We start from the raw sequence: 23,509 nt of genomic DNA, 5'->3' as shown, positions 1-23,509 counted from the left end.
ATAGTAAGTATATGAAAATAAACAATTATAAAAGAAAAAAGAATTCTTCAGACTGATAATGGATCAGAAGCAGAACAAAAATTTACTCAAAGCAATGTGGGGGGGTTTTCCCAGTCTCAACAGAAAGTGTTTAATCAAAACTACAGCCTGACCACTGGCTTTTTTGATTCTGTTTCCCAGCACTTGTTCATTTCCCTGTCAGAGAAAATTTTGTTTAGAGTAAAAAGACCAAAAGCCTTCTGTTTGTCTTCTGATGGCTACTTTTCTCCATCACTAGTATTTTGGGTAGTTTTTTCTCAAGATAAAAGATAACTTCTTAAGCAGAAGTTTCATTAGCTTCACTGTGCGTTCTGCTTCACTGTCTTCTCTACGTGTTACAGAAGTCCCCAAAAATATATCTTGCTACCAGACAGAGTACTGCATTCAGTATATTTGCAAGTGGCTGCAGCATGACTGGGCAGTCTCACTGAAATCAGTGAAAAAGGCAGCCCTGGAGGACTTGCACTTCCATTATTGATTTTTTTTCTGAATTACTTGATGAAAAACTGATTTATTTTAAATATTTTAAGAAGCTTTTTGGTGTTGAAATATTAATTTTTTGCCATTAAATATTTAAAATTGTGGTGGCTGTTTGGAGTTTAAGCTGTTCTTGCTAACCTGAACCAACACATAACTCGGTCATTAGAAAAACAGGTGACAAAACGAAACATGCTATTTCAGCCTTGTTCCCTAACAGTGTTAGGAATGAGATATTTTGGGCTTGCATAATTTCTCACTTAAATCAGCTTAAAGACAGGAGAGAAACACACTGCAGGATTTGATAGAATAAAGATACATAACTGGAAAATAAAATCATGAATTGCCATTTTGAAAAAAAACCACAGGAAATTCAACCTGTTTAGAAAGGGGGGAAAATAACATCAAACTGTACAGGTTTACAGCTATACTCAGTGGAGAGAGATAGCAGAAAGAATCTTCTTCAAACAGCCCGAGCCCAACATAGTGGTTTTTTTGTCTGTATTCAGCACTTGTGAGGCTGCACCTCAAGTCCTGTGTCCAGTTCTGTGTCCCTCACTTGTGAAGGACATTGAGATGCTGGAGCCAGTCCAAAGAAGGACAACGGAGCTGGGGAAGGGTTTGGAGATTGAGTCCTACAAGGGGCAGCTGAGGGAGCTGTGGGTGTTCAGCCTGGAGAAAAGGAGGCTCAGGGGAGGCTTTATTGTCCTCTACAACTGCCTGAAAGGAGGCTGTAGCTGGCTGGGGATCATCCTGTTCTCCAGGCAGCCAGTGACAGGGGAAGAGGACATGGCCTCAAGCTGCTCCAAGGGAGGTTTGGGTTGGACCTCAGGCAGAATTTCTTCACAGAAAGGCTTGTTAAGCATTGGAATGGACTGCCTAGGGTGGTGGTGGAGTCACCCTGGAGATGTTCAGGAAACAACTATACATGGGCCATGGTCTAGTGGACAAGGTGCTGATCAGTCAAAGGTTGGACTTGATGATCTTGGAGGCTAGGTAAATGATAATGCAATCCCATGAAAGGTCTGTGATGTGTGCTGGTGCCCTCCTATGAGGTAAAAAGCCAATTATCTCTCTAAAAGGAAAGTTTCTAATACACTTTTGGATTAACAGCAGTTAGCATCAGTGAGCCAAATTTTTACCCCCACCTTGCAGAGATGCTTGACACTGCTGAGGCTGTGCAGCAAGAAGTGTTTGAGTGCTCTTCTCTAACTTCAACTCAGAACATACATGCTAGTTAAGCATATGTAAATGGGGTTTTTTTAAAAAAAAGAATATTTGAGTGTGTTTTTGATATTCCTACTTTATCAGTACCATTCTGGCTATAGAAGTGAAATGATGGCCTTGTCTTTATGGAGATGGGAACCATGCAATGGCACCCTTTAGGATGAAGTCTAGTGTATGGTCATTTGGAAACAGAGTATCCTATTTTGGTATGACTGACCCTATAGTATGTGTGCTTATCTTTGTGCCCGGTTTTATTAAAATGGGTGGGGTTTGTAATTTGAAAGTGTTCATAAGAGGCATTGGGCAGGGGTGGGGTGTTCAGCACTTCTTGGCTGGGCTTGACATAAATATGTAGTTGTATAACAAGATCAGTTTCAAGCTCTGTATCACTAAATAGGAGGTGGTGTCTATATAAGCTGTCAAGTAAATAAAGCTGTCCTGCTCTTCCCATGTGGGTACCTGTCCTGAGCAAACTGTCCAGTTTATTTGGACTGCAGACACAGTTAAAAATTTATTGGGATTTTCGGTGAGAGAGTAGATTTAAAATGTAAGTTAATGACAGGATGTTTTGATTTGGTCTAATTAATACCCTTCCCCTATGTGGAGGTTTGAAAACATTGATGCTGTGAAATTTTGCCTGAGTTTTAGCTCTCCTGAAGGATCCAAGCAGTTTGTGTCTCCAGTTCTCTGAGTTGGAGGAAGATGGTTGAGATGGGCATTTGATTCTTTTGACTCAGAGTTTTAGAGTCTCTGGACCTCAGTTGCAGTCACGCAGACCTGTTCTTGGGCACCTGGGAGTGAGGCACAGGCAGCACTGCCTTGGCTATGTTTGTGCACTGGGAATGCTGGCTGAGCAGATCTATTGGGAGGTGGGTGCAAGGATGAACCCTGAGATGGCTCTTGGGGCAGAGAAGAAAAGCACTGGCTTCCAGAGATGAACTGGATGGTCAAGTATGACAAATATATAGAGAAGGGGACAAGGCCAATTCTTCTAAAAAGGCATTCTTTCTAAAATGAATAAATTCTGAGATACAGACATGCAAACATGTTTTTTGCCATATATGGCACTAAGCCTGGCTTTTTCCACTGTCTACTAATAAAGGCCAAAAGTGATAATGACCTTTAAATATCTACTAAATACCAAACTGATGTCTATTCTATTTTTTTTCCAGGTTGTTTTTTTTTTTTACTACAGACCAGCGAAGATGACACCAAAACATGAAAAACAGGTAAGTGGTATCTAAGCTTTAATAAAAAAGGATTCAAGTCGTGGATTGAATTTCATTAAGATTCACATGGATCAGGGAAGATTGGTTGTATTCTTCATACTTCTAGTTGCCAGGATACAGAATATTCTGGAACGATGCAGTGCCAGTTCCTTCTGTTAAAGTCTCATAGAAGAATCAGATATTCATTCAGAATAAGTGACTGTGCATAAAGGGCTCAGACACTGAGAAAGGAGAGAAGGATTTGGATGGAGTCTTATTTTTATCAGTTTTAGATATTTTATGGGGCTAATGGTTGGATCTGGGTCTGAACTCTGATTACCAGCTGCATGGACCACAAGAATCCCACTTGCGTGTTCTCTTCTGCTCAGTCCAATGAACATTAAAAGTTTCAATAAATTATTTTGTCTCAGCTCTTAGTCTCTTACCAGCCTTACTACACAGCATGCATGGAGTGAAGATGCCAATACCCACAGCATGAAAAGTCCCATGTCTTTTGTGACTGATTCTTTTACTAACAGGCCACCTGATGGGATATGGTATTTTTCTTGGAAGCTTTGTGGAAAATTACTCTTCAGGGGTTATTGACTAATCACATGTGTAATAGGAGCACAAGCTCATCACCTGATATAGTCCTGAGCACAGACATTTGAATTAAAATGCAGCTGAAATGATTAATACAACTAATCAACCAATGTGAGATCGTTTTTACTCCTCCTTCTTGTGATAGATTTTTCCCTCATATTAAAAATAGATATTTCCATGTCAGATTTCCTATTTTCCTAGTAGGAAAATGTTAAGAGATTTCTGAGAAAGGCACATTTTTTGTGGTCAAATTCTATATAGGAAGGCTTCTGCCTTATCATTTTCTCTGAGGAATCCATTGCATTATGCAGAAATATATCCAACAAAAGAAAAGAGAAAAGGGGAAGAAAAAAAGAAACAGAAAAATTAAAAGAGAAAGATTTGTTGTGTTTGCTTCAGCTGCCTTTATGGGTTGTTTTTCCTTTTGAGGCAGATCCAAATGGAACATTTTGTTTTTCCATGCTTGTGTCTATGTGACCTCAGTGCTGTCTTTGTAGTCTCCTGTCAACACTCATGTTCTTTGCATAGATCTGTAACCATGAGGGAGTAGGTGTAATCCAGTTTTGGGTGTCACTTTGGCCATTTTGTCATTTATGTGTGATCCTATGTACTTGGACTGCTCCTGGCCTTGAGGACAGGATAGCAAAATACCACTAGTGTCATGCTAAAACTGTCTGGTTTAGCCAGGTATTAAAAATCACATCCAGCCAGAGAAACGGCTCTGCAATTCCTGCTTGTTAATTATGGCTACTTTTGGGGCAGATTTGATGATTCTGAATATTCATGAGGATGTTTAGGCCAGTGTGGCTGCTGGGGTCCATATCAAAGCTATAGCTTTTAGCAGTTTGAGCTGAAAATGGTTTGCCTCTGATTTTAGCAGTTTCCATAGAGAAGGAATAAATGGAGATGCCACATCTTCCAGTACCTTTCTTTTGAGTGTATACTGTTTCCAGTGCAAGAGGCCTCCTTGCCCAAGCCTGGACACTTTTAACTGTCAGCAGCAAATTTTGCTTTTGAGAGAATTGTTGCTCTGAAGTGTTACAGGACACGTATTCTTGAATGCATTGATATATGAATCATGTGTTGTGCCACTCAATTAAAAAACCCCAACAACACAACCAAGGAAAAAAAAAACAACAAAAAGCTAAAACTGAAAATATGTGTAGTGTGATGTAATAGCTAGATAGATCAGCAGTTCTGGAAAAACCATGCAGCACTGGGCAGGGGAGGAAGACACCTTGTACAGGATTGCAGCTGGCAAAAGTAAAAAGTCCCTGAAACCTTGGCTGTCTTTGTACTGAGTCTCCCACGTTGTACAGCTGGACTGCAATACAGTTTTGTGACAGATGATTAACTTAGTCTTCAAGTGGTCTGTGGGAGGGAGAGGTCAGCATCACCTCCGCCAGGTGGACAGTGCATTACTTGAGAATAGACATGTTTATTGAGAGTATGCTCAGTTTTATAGCAAAATGGGCAGGGAGTGGAATACATAGAGAGGGGAAAGGCAGTTATTACCCAGTATTGCTGTAATCTCCTGATCATTTGTGACCAGTGAATGCAGGATGGACTGAGCATATAACAGCAATCTTGCAGAGGCGTGAGCATTCTGCCACCTAACTCTGCTTGGACCATAACATAGCCTGTATGTGAATATTGATCTTTACTCTAGGAATGCAAAAGCATAGGCACCTTTTCTGGCAGTGGATCATCACTTTTCCTGGGTGGTTAGATCTGCTTTGACTAGAGCAATGCTGTTTTCCCAGTGGGATCTTGTATTCTGGAGAAGACTTGAAGGTCAAGAGAAGGAACAAGTCTACATTTGAAATGCCACTGTTTCAGAGCAGCAAAATCTGTAATGGGAATGAACACTTCCTGGATTCAAGAGATGAATGGGGAAGTAACCCTAAATCTTGAGAAAGCCTGTACATTTTTATTTTTCATTTCTAGTTGCTTACTGTTTATCTTGCTTCATTCTAAACTTGGTATTGTAATTTTTTCGGTAAATAAGGGGGGGAAAAAAGGAACACCCAGTCTTCTGTTGAAATCCTAGTGTTTCAAATCAAAGCTGACAGTGGCTGTGTATGAGGGCTGCTGAGGTGCTCTGCTGTTCTGCACATCATTTTTCTTCTTGGCTCAGTTCTTTACTGCTTGGACATTGCCTGCCACGGCATATACAGCAGGTCTCATTTCTTTGGTATGTATAGTCATTATACATAGTCAGAGGGTTTTAACCTCCTCCTTCTTGAAACTCAGTGACTACTTAATTGCAAGTTAAAAGTGTACAGAAGTTTTCCAATGTAAATCTTGCGGTCTGGAATGATTTGCAAGGTAAGCCAGAGCTAACTGACAACATACCCAGTAGCAACTTTTAGTCACAATACTTTGGTACTATAAAAGTTTGAAAGAAGTATTTTACTTTGAAGACTGTTTTGATTCTGTACAGAGGAGAGGGTTATGAAAGGTTATTTGGAAATGGGGTCATTTGGGGAACCTGGACAAAAGGAAAGTCAGCAAGAAGCTGATACTGCAGGAGATGAGAGGAAGGAGTCTGAGGTCAGGTTATAAGCAGGCTGCCTGAGGTTGTCACTCCTGTGCTACAGCAGTTGAAGGGAAAATGAGTGCAGTGTCCTGTTCGAAGCTTCTTGGCATAATTTCTCTTCTACTTGCAGGACTGATGCATTTAGTGCTCAGCAAAGGAAAGTATGTTGAGAAGTGGTTGCTGCTTTGGAGAAGATTGGGACACAGGGAAATAGGAATTTGGGGAAGATAAAAACTTGAGATGTAAAAAGATGGTACAGTAGGTCTGAAAGTCTGCTCTACCTACCTACCTATGTATGGTAAATATTATAGACAGTGAGGCAGGTGGAGAAAAACAATCCAAAAACTGGTGTCCTCTCCTGTGTTCAGCACATTGCTGAATATCTTCTCTGGAGCAGAAATAACTTCCTCATATGTCCCACTAGTGTTTTTGTAAAAGTAAAGGCATTACCTTCAGCTGGTAGAAATTATTAAAGCTCTGATCACTTGTTCCTTTTGTGTCATGTTGGCATGGGGTTAAAAAGCTGCAGGGGAGAATTGGTCCTCTGGTGCTCTTCAGTGATAAAAGAAGCAGCAGAGGCAGCAGGAGCCTTTCAAATTTGCTTTATTTGACAAGGTGTTCATGATACTCACCAGAAGGGTATCCACCAATTATACAGAAAGCACCCCTGGGACCAGGAGCTGGGCTAAGTGACCTAAAACCAAAAGCTGCGTCCAGCCATTGAGCCACAGGTTCTCCATCTCTGAAGCAGTAACACCTGGAAATCGGGGGGAAAATTATTTAATCCAGACCTTGAATGACTTCCTGCTACATCCAGAGTGCAATGGCTGTCCAGGAAAAAGTGTATCTTTGCCCTTCAAGGTTGTTATTGTTCTCCTGTCAGTCCACTGAAGGTTTGCATTGGTGGTACATGCAAGTATATGTATGGGGAGAATGCGTGGCTGAAGAGTAAAGCTTTTATTTCTGATGTCTTTGGTTTGGACATAGGAAGACACACTTTGAGAGCTTTCTAGTTCAAGATTTCTTGATTTACGCAAATATGTACTAAAAAAAGCATATTTTTTACCAGAGACACTGTCATTCCTCCCACAGTTGATTCCTGTACCTGGAGATCTTGCGCAGTGCCTTCCTCTCAGGGGGAATATATTTACAGCTTAAAATGATACAATTTTCTTTAAGTCTTTGCTAAGTGGTTGGCTTAGCTTATTTAAGCAATTGGAGTAGGGCAGCCTCTACATGTGCTCCAGAAGTAGCAGGTATTTAAGCACACTTTTGAGGTTTGTATTTTAAGGGAATATTTTCCATCCTAGCATGAATATACAAATTCATCAGGATTTTGGGATTTGGTTAGGTTTTGTTTTTTCTACAACAAAATTTTGATCATTAGCTGGGAAATTCTTCAGTCTCTTCAATTCCCATTAGTGTTACATTACAGTAAGGCCCCCTCTCTCTTTCTTTTGGGATCTCTCTAAATTATTATATAAATGTAGAAATCACAAGGAAGTAGGCTAGATAAGACAACTTCTACAACAAATATTCTATATGATTGTGCCTTCAAAACGGGGAATTTTGCTCTGCAGTGTAGCTGTGTTGTTTCCTTGGGCAGGTTGATGGAATAGAAATGCCCCAGTGCCGCATCTTCAGCTGTGCTCTTTGTCAGTGTTGATTACAAATGTGGGAAAAGCCTGAAATATCTGCCTCCTTTTCCTTTACATGGGTGACTTTGAGTGTTAGGTTTTCAGTTTGTCACTACCAAGATCTTGTCTCCCATGCATGAAACATGTATGACTTTTCACAGTGTTACTTAATCTGAAATATTCCTTTTCAGCTAGCAGTTTGGCAGGGACTTTCCCAGACATGTGGTGTAGCTCAGATGATTCATTGCTTTATGCTTCTCCATTTATAGGGTTGCAAAATCAGTAAAATAGCAGTTCAGCTTTTAATCTGACTCAGTATTTTGTGGAACAGCAGAGCAATCAAGAGAGTCTTTAAGGCTGCCTTTGTCTTCTGAAATTAATTGCTTGATTTTTATTATGCACTTACAGGAATTTGTAACTGTCTTGGTGCGAGACCCCAGGATACAGAAAGAAGACTCATGGCATTCTTACATAGACTATGAGATATTTATTCACGTAAGTATAAAAATATGAGAACAGATTCTTTGGGTTCTTATTGCTGTTTCTGTCCAAGCCAGGTTTGTCTTTGGGATATAAAAGGAATTTCTGCTTCTGGGCTGCTGGAGGCTATTATTCTCTTTTTAACAACTGGGATGCAGTGGAGCAGGTAAAATGGGTTTGCCAATGGCCATGTAATAGGTCTGGTAGAGCTAGGGTTGAACCTAACATGTTCACATGTGCATCCCACAGTGTCTTGCAACAGAAAATTTTTAGCTTTATTTATTAGCTGGAAGACTGTTGCAGTCAGTGATATCTTACCACTGTAAAATGATGTTGATGTTCAGGTATCCATGGGAAAACAACTTTCTTTTCAAGTAATTATCTGGTAATTTGTACTTTAAAATTCTCCTCAGTTCTTTTCGTCAAGTTATTGGTTCCTGCAATGTAGTTGTTTTCAGTGTACCTTGACATTCATATTATGCTAATTTAGTGGTGCTTGGATGTGTGAAGTACTTGCATTTGGGTTTGTGATTGTAGTCCACCATATGTTAATGGGAGTGCACTTGGCACTATGGTGCTTTTGTGCCATAAATCTGTCCTATACATAATTTTGTTTTCTTGATTGTTCTTTGGTGGATGACATATGGAAGGTGTTATCCTAATTTGCCAAATCTAGATCCAAGGATTTTAATTGCAGTGTAAAATGAAGGTATTTGAGAGCACCACGTTACGTGGTTAATGCTTGGCACAAGACCAAAAGCATTTCCTTATTGTGTGGAAGAGTTAAGCAGTTAGTGTATGAGAGCAAGCAGTCAAATGATGACTTATTAAATGTCCGTGTGATACGTATGTCTCTCCTGTGTGGCAATCAGAGTTGTGAAACTTTGAAATTTGCAATGTGCTTCAAGTACCGCTTCCAAATCAATTATATTTTTCATTTCTGGTAAATAGAAATTCTGTAGATTTGGCAGAGTGAGTGCTGTATTACTGTTTCACAGACATCAGTGCCTCTGAATAAAAGTGTATTAAGGCTTTCTCAAGGACTGCTGAGTTGTGGAGATGTTGTTTAGACCCAATGTGTCTTCATTCAACTCCAGACAGCAACTAAGCACACACAGTTGCTTGCTCACATTCCCTCTGCCCCACCAGCAGGATGGAGGGAGGAGAATTGGGGGGGGTGAAAGAGAGAAAACTCGTGGGTTGAGATAAGAACAGTTTAATAATCAAGGTGTAGTAATAACATTAATAATAATATTAAACAATAGTAATACTAAATAGTAATAATAACAATACTAATAAAGAAAAATTTTAAAAAAAGAAAAAGAGATAAAACTTTAGAAAGACAAGTGGTGCAAATGCAAACATATGCTCAGCACCAAGTAGCCAATGCCCAGCCAGTCTTCCAGTGGCTATCCCCAGCCAACCTCCACCCTAGCATTATGCCATATGGTATGGAATATCCCTTTGGTGAGTTGGGATCAGCTGTCCCAGCTGTGTTTCCTCTCAGTTTTCCATGCACTCCCAGCCTGCTTGCTGGTGGTCTGGGGTGAGGAGCAGAAAAAACCTGGCTCTGTGCAAGCAGTGCTCAGCAGTAACTAAAACATCCCTGTGTTACCAGTACTGTTTTGAGCACAGATCCAAAACACAGCCCCAGCTACTGTGAAGGAAATTAACTCTCCCCCATCCAGACCCTGCATACAGTGATATATCATCCATCACTTGGCATCTCTGAAGCTATTAAGCATCAACTCAGCTTCCTGCCACCACAATGCCAGGGCTTTTGGAGACCAAATCCCTAGGTCAGTCCTACCATCCAGACTTCTTAGTGGACTCCAAGTATCATGTCTGCCTGTCTTTTAGGCCAGCTGAGTTCCCCTTCTACCCAGCTCTTACAACATTTATCTTCTTAAACTGTGCAGTATCCTTGGTGTGCTCCTCTGTTCCAGGAGGCTGACATCTTTGTGCTCTCTACAGTCTGCATCTTGTGGCTGGATGGAGTTACGGCTTCTGGCAGGCAGGGAGGGTGGGCTGGACTGCAAGCAGTTTACTAATGGAGTCCTGTCTAGTATGTGGGATTTCATCTAAATGTATGCTCCATGGGAAAATTTGGCAAAAGTATTTAATTTCCACAAATTGTTTCTCTTTTGATGAATTGGTGTTTTCCTAATGAACTAGTAGTGTTCTGTGGGAAAATTTCCAAATGCTGCTACTTGCAGAGAGCAGTCACATTGGTTTCTTTGGTTTGATTTAAGTTGGGACTGCACACTGGAAAAACTCTGTGTACCTGTTTGCAGGATTGTAACTAGAATAGCTAAAGATCTTTTTCCCCTGCAAAGATAGACATTATCTACTGAAACGTTTTTCTGAGGTCTGTTTTTCCTGTTACTGTAAGTTGTACTGTAATCCAAATCTCTTGCTTTTAAAAATAAAGCAATGAAAAATATTTCCCTGAGAAGCAGTAGAAACTGTCACCAGTCCTGCCTGAGGTAAAGCACAGTCCTTAACAGAAACTGAATTAATGTCAAGCTTTCCATTGGTGTCTCGGGCATTAGTATAACATCTCAGATGTATTGTTAATACCATGTCTGCACTTTAGCTTAAGCTGATTTGCAAAGTAAATGTTTTTTTTATTTCCCAACAGACAAACAGTATATGCTTTACAAGGAAAACGTCCTGTGTTAGACGACGCTATCGAGAATTTGTTTGGCTCCGGCAGAGGCTTCAGAGCAATGCAGTGCTTATGTGAGCAACTTTATATATGGATATTTAATAATCTGTCAGTCATGGAGGGAAGGATTGTTTCATCCTAATTCAAAGAACTACAGAAATCAGATCTGGAAAGTATCCTGTGTTTCTTACCAGCACAAATTTATTCTGTAGAATGCATTTTATGTGCTTTAAACCCAGAAGAATGTGGTTTGTATTTATAGCCTTTTTTTGGTGAGCCCTCCTCTAATTTGTAAGAGACTTGATCTGTATTTTCCTTTGCTATGCACAGGTAGCAGAAATAACAATCTAGTGTAGGTGTTTGTACCTCCTTTGTGTTCTTCTTCAGTGTGCTTAGGTCTTCCAAGCACCATAAGAGACCCAGCCAGACATGGATGCAGGCTTAACAACTGGACCAGAAAAATCAGATTCATTTATTTTTCCCCTTTGAGGTGTGTGAGAAGCCCTTCAGTTTCTCAGCCTTGTGTCCCCAAATTGATTTCAGGAGCTTCTGGAACATAACCCATGATTTTCACATGCTTGGGGTTGGCATTTGCTGTCTGCATTTTTCTCTGCTGTTTCACATGTGGTTTTACCTGTGTATTTTTTTCCTGTTTATATAAAGACAGCTACCTGAACTGCCATCCAGAACTCCCTTTTTCAATATGAACAATCCCAATCACGTGGACCATCGCCGTCAGGGTCTGCAAGAATTCCTGGAAAAGTGAGTACAGCCTATCCAGAGGTGTTGGAATTTTTATGAGGTCATCAATTTCTGGTTTAAAATAGCTCATCTCTGGTACTTGAGAGCCACCATGTGGTCATCTGTACATGCTACACGTTTAGTTACATTTTTTTACTTGCACTGTCATAATTCATACACGTGACTTCAGCTCTATTGGTTGGTTGTAAGGAGACTTCAGCTGGCACTTTTCCATTATGTTTCATTGCACTGATTATAGATAATAGGCTTAAATTTAAATCACTTTGCAATTGCATACTAAGTTTGGGAGATCTTTAACTGTGATGTCTATTTCTAGCTTTCAATAAAGAGCTGGATATTCTTGTACAAAGAAAGCCCTCCCCTTTATGTTCATGGAAAATCAGTGTCTTTGTCGGTTAAACCCCTGTGAGCCTGGGAAAATTCTCTAGTGAGATCTCCTAACACAGAGCTTTCTATAATGCAAATTACTTTGTTTACCAGTCCCACTAACATAAGCAAGCTCTAGCAGTTGTGACCATTTTCAGTGCATCTGCAATCTGTATAAAATCATTCATCAGGTTTAGCTAGACCCTGACCTGCATTACAAGGGAGTAGTGTATGAGTTTCAGTATTGCATCCCTCAGTCCCACTGCTATGACCACTTCACCTTCTGCAGTGGCTGAGCCCCTGTTGGTGTAATTTTCTGCTTTTTCTCTGCCATTCTTGTCGTGCCTTGGCACTGCTGGTGTGAGAGCAGGCTGCTCACAGCTCCTGGGGCAGGAGCTGTGTGTACCTCTGCCGGCTGCCTTTAGCTGCTGCTCAGGGTAAGGGCATGGTGAAACACTGGCAAGTAGAGACTATTCATCTTCTTTCCAGTCAGTGTATTATAAGCCTCCCTAACAGACAACAAATCATTGGTCCCGAGGTATATTTGTTAGGCTTAGCAGCTGAAGGCAGGGACAGCTAACTGCTGCAGGAATAATATTCTGCATGCAATTATATAGGATCTGTGGCCAAAAGGTCACCCAATAAATACTGGCTGAAGGCCTGTGAGACAGGGAAGAGAAAGCAGAAATGGATTAGAGGGTATTTTTACACCTCAGGAAAGAAAAGCAGTGAAATGGAAGGACTGTGCTCCTAGAAGCATGTCAGTGATAATATGAAGAGTGTGTAGCTCAGGTTCCAGGGTCTGAGCAGTTCTGTATTAGCTGTGCTGCCCCATGGAGTAGTGCATTTCAAAAAACACTCTCATTTTGAAAGAGGCCAGTCTAGTAACAAGGTTTATCAGCATCAGAAATGTTTACAGCTGCTGTCTGCACTTCAAAAGACAGAACAGAAAGGTAGATTATCTTAAAAGACATCCTCATGCTCCAGTTTTGTGGATGACTGTAGCTTAAATGAGTACTGACAATAGAAAATAACAGCATGTGGAACATTTCATCATGCTGCTATTAGTCCAGGAGTGGGAAAAGAGGCAACTCAATTCTAAGGTAATGATTTAAATGTTTGAACTTGACTGCAAGAAAAGTGTCAGCTTTCTCTCAGCCCTGGGGAGCAGTTGGAAGGAATTTTCAGAGGTTTTGTTGAGATGCACGGGCCTGGCGCTGGATGTGCTGTACCGTTGCCCTCTGCTGGCTGGCTCCGCTGTGCTGCTGCGGCTCACAGAAGGCATCTTCCTATTGGCTCAGCTGCCGTGATGCTTTCCTCCCACCCCCGTTTATGACGCTGAACCAAAGGTTTTGATTCTTTTTCTGAAATTGAATTTCACAGAACTCCCTAATGAGAGTCAGTATAAAATACATATGTATAATATATATATGTATGTGCGTGAAATATGCACATATATTCTGTATGTATGTATGTTCTATGTGTACCGTATGCGTATACGTACAATATGCATATGTTACATAGATATTGCATATAATATACACACTTGAATGTACTGAAGCTCTGGGTCTGGATGCTGCACTTTCTGTGGAGTGGCAATGCCAGGTGAAGCAGAATCTTACTGATACATTAGAAAGGGCAGACCCTAACCCAAAACTGCTAAACTGAGAGTTCCACTCACCCTAGCAAGGACAGAAGTCACTGTGCACAAGCTCACAGTCCTACTGGCATTTCTTTGTGGCAGTGGGAAGAAATTAGATTTGAGCCTATGTGGACCTGTCTGGGGAGAGGTTCACAGGTAACATTTTTTAAATGCCTGCCTGTGATGCAGGAATCCCAGGTGTTACCAGGATCCAAGACATCTCTGAAGAGGAGGCTTAGATCTTTCAAAGTCTCGGTTTGTGCTCTGTGCCTGTATGACCAGGTTTGTGCCCTGTGCTCTATGACCAGATTGCTGTAGTGCCTGCCTGTGCATGAGCTACGTGCCTGAGGAGCCAGGATTGAGCAGCTGGAGGCTCTCTAGTGTTCAGCTTCTGGCCCTGAGAACACTTCCATATTGCCTATATGTGGATGGCTACAGAATTCTGTTGTCCTTCCTCACTTCCCACTCCAGGGTGAGTTAGCACAGGGCACAGTGTGTACTTAGAACCTTTGTGAAGCCTCTCCGTGCTGAGCACAGTAGTGTAAGAATTAGGCCAACAGCTGGGAAGTTAAGCACTAGACTTTTGTGAAATCTGGGAACAGGTGTCCCATTTTGATTTGGTTTTACTGCACAAATGCAGGGTAAGATCTACTTGTCATACAGGTTATTATCTCTTAGTGATGAAGAGCTGTAAAGCTCACTTCTTGTCTGGGCATAATTTAATATTTCAAGAGGCCATTTGCATTAACGGAAGTCAGCTAGCCCCTTTTCAATTATGAATTACTTTGTAAGAATAAGGAAAATGATGTGTTTTTCCTGCTAAGGATCCTCCTCCTTCGAGGATGCTTGTGAATTCACAGAAAAGTTTATTCTTAAACTAAAGGTCAAAATTAAAACACAACCTTATAATTTTAATTTCTGCAAGATCCTCTTTGCTTTCATCCATTTGGAGCTGTGCAGGTCTAACTTGGGGATTTAGATTACTCTCAGAGAAGATCAGTTGGGTTTGCTCATAAGAAAATGAATTAACAAAGCCATTTTGAATGAAGTTGAGTTCAATTGATGACTTTTTTGTATTGAATATAGTTGGATCCCGAAAACTTAGGTGATTTAGGGAAACGGATTACTCTTCAATTACTTTTCAGACATGCAATTTATGATGGGGTGGAAGACACAGAGTTTTGAGAAATGAAATGCATGGATCCACAGGGAACAGAGGGCATCCACAGTATGGCTGCTGCAGAGGGCCATGCATTGGGCTTCCTGGGTGCCAGAGTGAGGAAGCCACCCAAAATTCATCTGCCTAAGGCAGAGTCATTTTCTAAAGTTCTCTGGTGTCAAGCACCTCCTTGCCTTTTCTACTGCAGTCCCACAAGCTGCAGATGGTGCTGGGTCAGGGGTCTCTTCTGGAGGTGTCTTCACTGGGTGCTGTCTCAGGGATGTGGAAAGCAGGAGACTGGCTCCTAAAGGGATGGATGCCAGCTTGCCCCTGCCAGGGGCTCAGGCAGGAGCATTGGCAGTTGTGGGGCAGGTGGAACCACCTTGGGCAAGTTGCTTCTCTCCAGTGGAGCCTTGCTGGTATTTCCTATCTGGTGAGGGAAAAATGTGTAGCAGGCACATGTGGCTCAATCTTCTCCTAACTGCACGCATTATCACATACCCCACAGTTGCTTCACAGTTGCTTGATATCAGTAACATTTCCTCCCTTATAAAAAGTGAAGGAGGAAACACAGTCAGCTTTTTTAAAGAGGAAATTGGGGCTTTGTTTGGTGTGGGCTGGGGCTGAGGGGCTGGATGCTCAGTAGAGGGCACCACAGCACAGGCTGTCATCCATCTCTCAGCTCCTTGTGTTTTTCCCTTGCTCTTGTGAGCTGATGTAAATGGGCAGAGTAAATTTGTTGAAAACAAAATCGGAGTGTTAACCTTCCACACACATTCAAGTATGCATCTGTCATTGTATTAGGTTACAGTAGATACAGGAAATCTTTAGTTAGGATTAAGTTGTACTGTTCGGCCATATGTTGTTTTTCTCCAGCAGAACAGTGTATAATATACATAATAAAATCATGGTGAAGAAAACCAGATTTTGGACCTTGTCCAAATAAGAAAAAACACATGCTTTTTTTCTTTTGTAAATATTTTTGCCATAACACAGGAAAAGAGAAATACTCCTCATATAGTACCCAGCATTTCCTCAAAAATGACATTATTTCTTCTGCTTGTGATGTTTTTCAGTCTTTCTTCTTTAAAGGTCTAGAGATCATGAGCATTTACTGAAAGCTTACAAAGATTCACGTGGCTGTGAATAAAAAATTACTTTATTATCTCTAATTCTAATGTAGAGCCTTATCTTGCAGCCCCCTTAATCACATAAGTAGTCATTATGCATGTGAGCAATCTGGCCAAGAGGAGTGAAATCTCTGACAAGTAATGACTACTGATGGGATCAAGACTTGCAGGGTGTAGCCTTTCGTTCTTCTTGCAGGCGTGCATGGAAGGTCTGTTGTTCCCTTCAATATGCTCAGTCAGTTTATAGGAATTATTACCATGAGCCATGACTCTTCCAGTAGCGCTGATTTCCATCACTGTAAGCACAGCCCTGCCTGGCCCTGGCTGCAGTGAAAGTGTAGAAGCAGCGCTGGGAGCGCTGCCTGCTGTGTTGAGACTGCGCACGCGTCCAGCCTCCGTGAAGACGTCCAAGTATTAATGTTGTGACGCTCCTCCCTTCCTCTTGCCTTTTTAATTTGCTAGGTGGTGGTTTGTAATTTTCATTTTTTAAGTCTTTGAAGCCAAGTCTACTTTTTAAATGTCAAGCCCTTCACACAGTGAGCCCCCAGGACAGCAAAAGCCCCCAGAGAGCAACTGCTATACCAGCACTTAATACTACTAGTACCATGTGGTGACAAATGTTTGGGTATTCCCTTGAAGAAAGAGTATTTTGAGCAGGAAAGCATAACACTTACGGGTAGTGCAAAATTTATTCTACATTTTGATTGCTTGAAGCTTGTAATTAAAAAGCAGTCTAACCTTTTGGTTCAGATGGGGTGGGAAAAGCAGCAGTTATTTTTTAAGAGAAAACAGAAATTCTTCAAGGGTACAATCAGGTAAAAGGTATTTGTGTATCTGCTTTCAGGATGGTTTTAAATGACTTGCAAAATGCATTGAGTGTTTGGTCTCCATGTGAACACATAGTGAACACATACATATACACATACGAGTGAGGGTGGGATTAGCTTTATGAACATCTTTCCATTTCTGCACCTTGGTTTCTTTTCACTCCCTTCACCTCCAGATGGCACTATGAAGCAGAAAAGAAAATTACTGTGAAATAATGAGTCCAATGTAAAGTAAAATTGGAAATTGAATTATAGCTGCAGAAAAAGGACAGTAGCCTTGAGGTCCTGATCAGTCTGTACTCTTATCACTTTTGTTTGCTGTTCCATGTGTTAGGTTACTGCCAAGTTAATAACAGTGCTTTAGCAGTTCAAGGCTTAGCAGAATTGTACTGGACATGAAATAAAGCTAAAATGAATTTGTGTCCAATATCATTGACATTAGTGCTCATTACTTCTCTGGTGTAATGCCTCAAACCATCTAAAATCAATTTTAAAGATTACCCGTTATTTTATAAAGAAAATAAAATACATTTCAAACAGCAACAGAGCTGTAAGTGTAGTGTAATCTCATGAACAGTTAGTTACTCGTGTTTTCACTGGTTGGCAGGAAACTTTTGAAGGTACAGCAAGAGGAAAATCTGTGAAACTAAATGCCATTCACAGAATTTAATGACTTGGCGTTTTACTGTGTTATTTGGCATTAGACACGCAAATGTTAGAATTGCAGAAATGTACATCTCCTCACTGTGCCTCGGAGAAACAGTAACTGTAGTTACTCTACAGGAAACTCAGGCACATTATTTTTCTTTTGTTTTTCTTCTTCTTTTTTTTTTTTTTTTAAGAAAAGTAGAATATTTACTCTCCCGATTGCATAATCTATAAAAGTGGATTTATTGTTTGGAATGATACCTCTACTTTTTGTTGCAATGTTTGTCTTTGTTTGGAATGTGAGTTTATCAAGAGTCAAGGCTGAAATCCTCTTTTAGTGGCTGCTGAATGATGGCTTTTCAAACTGTAATCATGAAGCTGTTGCTGTCAAGGTGTGTGGACCTGTAAATTCTGTTTTGAATCATTTTTTACACAGCCTTTGCTGGATTTTAGACTACAAAGAGGTTTCTCTATCTGTTATTTTGAATCATTTTTTACACAGCCTTTGCTGGATTTTAGACTACAAAGAGGTTTCTCTATCTGTTAATACATTACCCACATTGATTTTACAGATGTCTATTTGCTATTAAAATTGTGCGAATTCGGATTGGATTAAAAAGGCTTTCTCTGTGTGTGAAAAGTGTGCTTAATTTGAACTTCAGCGAAATCTGGTCTTTCTGAGACTCAATTTCACCCGCACCTGGTAGATCATTAGGGTCGTTGGAGACATTTCCCCACTGGAAGGTGTCAGAGTTGGAGTTGTTTGTTTGAGACTGTGTGTTCATCTAGGCAAGGGAAATGTGCATGCCCACAAGTATCTCGTGGTTTCATGTAGATATCTCTTACTACTTATTTTAATTTGACAGATTTTTATGGGCTTGAATGAAGCCAGAAACCCTTTTGTGTGTTTATTAAATGTTATTGTAATCTTGGCCGCTTTAGAGAACAGTTTTCAGAACGTATTTGTGTTTAAAACGTTACAGTCCAAACACACCATTAATCTTATTCAAGAGAAGGAACTAATCAGTTACACTTTTCATTTTAGTCAGAGTACCTTTAAAATGCAATATTTCTTTCTGCTCTTACTAGTTCGTACATTAATGTCATCTCTTGTTTCCTGTTGCACAGCAATGACTTTTTTTGGTAAAAACTGTAGCCTAAATGGGTATAAATAGGTAAGTATTGACTCTGAGTAGCTTTGAGATGTTTAAAGGTATTTTAATATTCTGTAGAGCATTCTTTGGCGTGGTCATAGCCTCTGATGTCTCTGTTACATGAGTAAAACAATACACACAAACTGAAGAAGTTTCTTATTAATCATTCAAGGATTTTTATAGTAAAGAATTCCTTCTTTACAGAAATGTTGAAGAAAAGCTGCATTATCTTTTCCTTAAAAATACAGACGATAATCCTCAATTCTCAGGCCTTGAAAAGGTCTCTCTACAACTTTCTTTGTTACTGGGATGTATTGTATTTTGTTTACTTTCATGTGTTTTATGTAAATACTCTGTACTAAATTTATTTGGAGTCTTAATTTAAAATATATATCAACGAAATTTTAAAACTGATTTTTGAAAATAGTAGCTGGAATTAAATAAAATTTAAGAGTCCCCAGAAACTATCTGCAAGTAAATTAAAAGCAGAGTAACAGTGCAAGTAATTTTGGCTAGTGCTGGCTAGTGTTGGCTCAGTTGTTGACAGGTATTCCAAAGTCCTGATGTTGCACATGTATGAAGTTCTGCCTACACACTGTCTCTCTACACATTTCTTTACTCCACCAAACAAATCGGTGACTTGTAATTTTTTATAAAAGCTTGGTTATTAAAAAAAAAGAGAGCGACTAAATTTTTGTAAGAGTATATGTCTCCAACTGCCTAAAAATCATTAATTGATCCATGTGGCAATAGCAGATGGTTAAATGGAAGAAATGTCCTTGAAGTTATTCTAATAGCAGATGTTCCTAACTATTAGCTTCATGTTTTTACTCACCTAAAATTCCAAATAATGTAATAAGAAAGTAACACGCACCTAATCATTTTAATATGTTCATTGCCTTCTGTTACTGATTTAGGATTCATCTGAAAACTTTAAAAGCAGGACATCATTTAATATTTGTTCTGGGAAAACACTTTAGAATATATATGTGTGTGTGTGCGTGTGTTCGTGCAGGTTATATATAAACATTTGCCTTTTTTTCCTTTTCCAGGATCCTACAAGATGCATTATTGCTCTCAGATAGTAGGCTTCACCTCTTCCTACAGACTCAGCTAAGCCCAGAAGATATGGAGGCCTGTGTTTCTGGACAGACCAAATACTCTGTTGCTGATGCGATTCTCAGTTTCGCCTCTCTGAACAGACGTTTTCCTATAGAAGATGAAGAGGAAAAAAAAGGAAAAAACAATGCAGACTCTGATTCAGAGAGGTGATTTCTGTATATCCCTACTTTCTGAGATTATATGTCCATACATACGCACACACTTGCTTCACTTTTTTGTTGATGTAATACTAAGATAATGAAAAAATTAATTGACTGAGATTTTATTGAGCTGTGACAGCTCATCATAGAAGTCTTCACACACACCTCCACACTGAATTAATGAATGCAGTAGAAATTCAATTATCTGCATTCTGATTATGTGAATTTCATTTAGTCAGACTTGAATTATTCGCGTTTAAATTATCTTGCTAAAAAAATATCCAACTGCACTCCAAATGGCTAATTAAAAGTCCAAATTTCCTGTCTCTCTTTGTGACTGGAGATAATTAAAGTTCTCCTCTGTTACTCAGGCTTTGAGTGTGTTGTGAAAACCAATTTCCTCCTTTTATTTTTTTTTTTCTTCCCCCCCTTCCCCTTTTCTGCAGTTCATCCTCCGGGCTCGGACCTAGTGATGACAGCATTTCATGTGGATGTAAAGCAAGCCCAGCTTCTGAAGAATCATGAAAAATCATTCCTGTATTGCTACCTTAAGGACAGTACAGAGCAGTTTCTGCTTTGTTTACTGGTTATGTGTACCACACAAACAGGGCTGTCTGGTGACGTATATCTAAAAGACCCATTGTTAATGCAACCATATGTCCTTACAAAATACTCAAAACAGACCTTAATAATATCTTTTTTGGTGATATTTTTTATTGTATCTTGGTGAAGGTCTACATGCTACCTAGTTATGTTTTTGTGACTATTAAAATCTCAGTATTGGGTAAGTCATGCTCTTCTGATGTATGTGGCAGTTGAAATAATTCCTTCAGTGAGTCGTGTCTTGGATTTGAAAAATAAAGATAACTCAATTCCTCATCTTAAAAGTTGGTATATCATATCAAACATATTCAAAGCATCTTTTAGTCATTTGCATCAGAGAAGTTTCATCTTTAGAAGTCATTTGACATTGGTGATGAAATTACACACCCCACCAAGGTACTCACTTTTTAAAGTAGCTCAGCAACATCAGCAAAACAACATTCATACAAGCTATATGCTGCTGACAATTTGAGATATAAATACATCTTCCTCTGGTCCTCCTGTAATGTTTATGGAAAGACTGGTTTTATCATGCGTAAGTACTGAAGGCAGAAATTCTTGAGCATGGTTGCTTAGAAGTTTAGAAATATAAATAAAAATTACATCATTTCTAGGCTTGCTGGAGAGTCTCAGCTCCTGGGGAATTATGGATACTCATTCCCAGTGAAAATGCTGGATGAGGTCCATTGAAACCAATGGCTGAATTTTGCATTGACCTCTAGGGCCAGGATTTCACCCACCACGTTTAACTTTAGGCATCTATATTTGATGGTGCTGGTAGAGGTGTTGTAGTTCAGCAGATGAAGTGGGGAGTATCTCCCTCTGTGAGATGATGATAATCACACAGCTGTAACACCCTGCATGGATGTGGCCCTCTCCACTCTCCGTGAGTAACAGGAGCTGCTGATTTCATTGTGGCTGTAGTTATCACGTTGGAATATTGACTTTTTTCACAAACAAAAGGCAGGCTTGAACACAACTTCTTAACCACCAACACTTATTTTGATTAAACATCAGTTTTGCTCTTTATTGTTCACAGCAGCTGCATAGTGTCTTGTCCCAGATTCTGTCAAAGGAATGTTTCACTGTGGTGTTGTATTTATATTTGACATTTAACTGCTATTAAAAAGAGCTAGGGGGGCTGATCACCCTAGCAAAGCTCCCATTAACTTCAGTGCAGTAGTTACCGGCCTAGAAATGGATGTATATACATGCCCTTTTATTTTTTTCTTTTTTTCCTCTTTAAAGAAATCTGTGGTTACTTTCAAAGAAGGGACATTTTAAACCTGTGAATTACAGAAACAATAGATTATTAAATAGACAGCTAGAAAGGGGTAGCATAAACATGTGTGGGCATGGTTTTTTTTTTCTTTTAAAGCATCCAGCTGGGAATCTGTGTAATTTTAGAAACAGGTTTTAGTAGCTTGCGAATAACATCTCGTAGGTAACTACTTCAAGCCACTGTATTTTGTTGATGGTAGCACTTTGTAAGATAAATATCCATGTTTCTTTTTGCTCAGTCTTACTGAATTGCACAAATGTATCTATTCAGTCTCTCAGCTTCTATGTCAGTTAGCAGCAATGCTATTTTTAATGTAAAAGTGGTAACTTTAATTAAAGCAACAAGTTACCACTAAAAGTAGCTTAAAAGTAGCTGTTACTGCCAGAGATTTTGATTACTTGATTTTTTAAATATATTATTTTTAAGATGGAACATTACAAAAAAATTGTTTAGCAAATTTATTTAAAAGGTGGAAAGGATTTAAAAACAAAAACAATGTTGAGAAGAATATTACCATTTTTATTTAAGACAATGTAAGTTTTTTGTTTTAAAAGATTGAGCTAAACTCTTGAAGCACTTTACAGTTCTGGCTAACTAACACATCCTCAGTACCTGACAAAAATTACAGAAACACAAGGTTTGGAGAATCTTTGTGGCTAACTGTATTTTTTAATTCTAGGAGCTTATCAATACGCCAGTGAATGTTTTCCAAATGAAGATGTTTCTGAAATAAATATTTGTTTTCTAATAGCTCTCTTGTTATTCTTATTTTGTCATGTTAAAAAAATCTAAGACTACTATAACTTTCTTCTCAGCTTTGACAGAAATTCGTTCAAATATTTATCTTTTGAATGTTGTTTGTGTAGGTAGCGTTAGTAGAATTTTTCTTCCTAATGGGGGAGGGAAAGTAGTCCATGCTGTCTATTATGTCTCCTTTGTGTATCAGCTGCATATAATCACTTATAAAGGCTTTAAGCATTTTATTTCATTGGAACATTAAATGTAACTTTTACCAATGTAAATGTTAAACAAAAATAATTTTAATGTATTTTACTTTAATTATTTGTTAATTTTTCAACACTATGACATACAGTTTGATCAGTTGTCACTGGTACTTTGATTCTCGTTTTTTAGTTTTGAACAATGCTAACATTTCCTGCTAGCTCTTTTTTAAAAACAGGATAATACCTAATTTTTAAATTAGTAGTAGTAATCAGATTACATTATATCTAATTGCAATAATTCTGCATTCAAAAGCTTTTTTTCCTCTTTTGCTTATAGCTTTACATTCTCATTTTTATGATGATTTCTTAAAAGCTTTTAAGTAATTAAATAAAACAAGTTACTACTTTCTAGCTCAAGTTTAAACATGACAGTAGGGTTTCCTTTATTTCAATATCAATATCCTAATCACTTTATGACTTACCATGTGTAATTTACTCTTCAGTTATTTTTGTAATATGTGTATATATACAAAAATATATGTATACATATATATAGTATATATATGTGTGGATATATATACACACTGTGTATACACACACACTCTGTTGTGTTTGGGTTTCCACTTCTTTACATTTTCTAGAAAAGGAATAGCAAAAAACTCCACAAAGATGGTGTATTTGGAGTGAAAATGGTTGTTTACAAAGCAGTGTATTTCTGTAAGCACGGAGGGAAATATATACTCTAAATCCCACACTGTAGAACAGTGCAAACTTCAGTGTCCACGTACTTTTTTTTGACAGGTGACTTACTGAATTTGTTTTCCAGATAAATACTTAAATTTTATATAATTA

General features: G+C 39.1%; 1 protein-coding gene across 1 annotated transcript in view; it reads left to right on the top strand.

Moving 5' to 3' along the window:
- The window catches only part of SNX10 (sorting nexin 10), a 211,480-nt gene extending 189,017 nt beyond the window's left edge, over positions 1–22,463 (top strand). Inside the window, exons 2-7 of the mRNA XM_068208511.1 lie at positions 2,916–2,972; positions 8,139–8,225; positions 10,852–10,952; positions 11,542–11,640; positions 19,619–19,834; positions 20,275–22,463. Of these exons, the coding sequence (XP_068064612.1) occupies positions 2,949–2,972; positions 8,139–8,225; positions 10,852–10,952; positions 11,542–11,640; positions 19,619–19,834; positions 20,275–20,353 (606 nt within the window). The 5' untranslated portion in view covers positions 2,916–2,948 and the 3' untranslated portion in view covers positions 20,354–22,463. The remainder of the gene's footprint in view (positions 1–2,915; positions 2,973–8,138; positions 8,226–10,851; positions 10,953–11,541; positions 11,641–19,618; positions 19,835–20,274) is intronic.
- Positions 22,464–23,509: the final 1,046 nt, after the last annotated feature.

Source organism: Anomalospiza imberbis, chromosome 1 (genome assembly GCF_031753505.1).
Source record: "Anomalospiza imberbis isolate Cuckoo-Finch-1a 21T00152 chromosome 1, ASM3175350v1, whole genome shotgun sequence".
Classification (NCBI taxonomy): domain Eukaryota; kingdom Metazoa; phylum Chordata; class Aves; order Passeriformes; family Viduidae; genus Anomalospiza; species Anomalospiza imberbis.
Note: the sequence above shows the minus strand (reverse complement) of the source record. Positions and strands in the feature narration are given on the sequence as shown.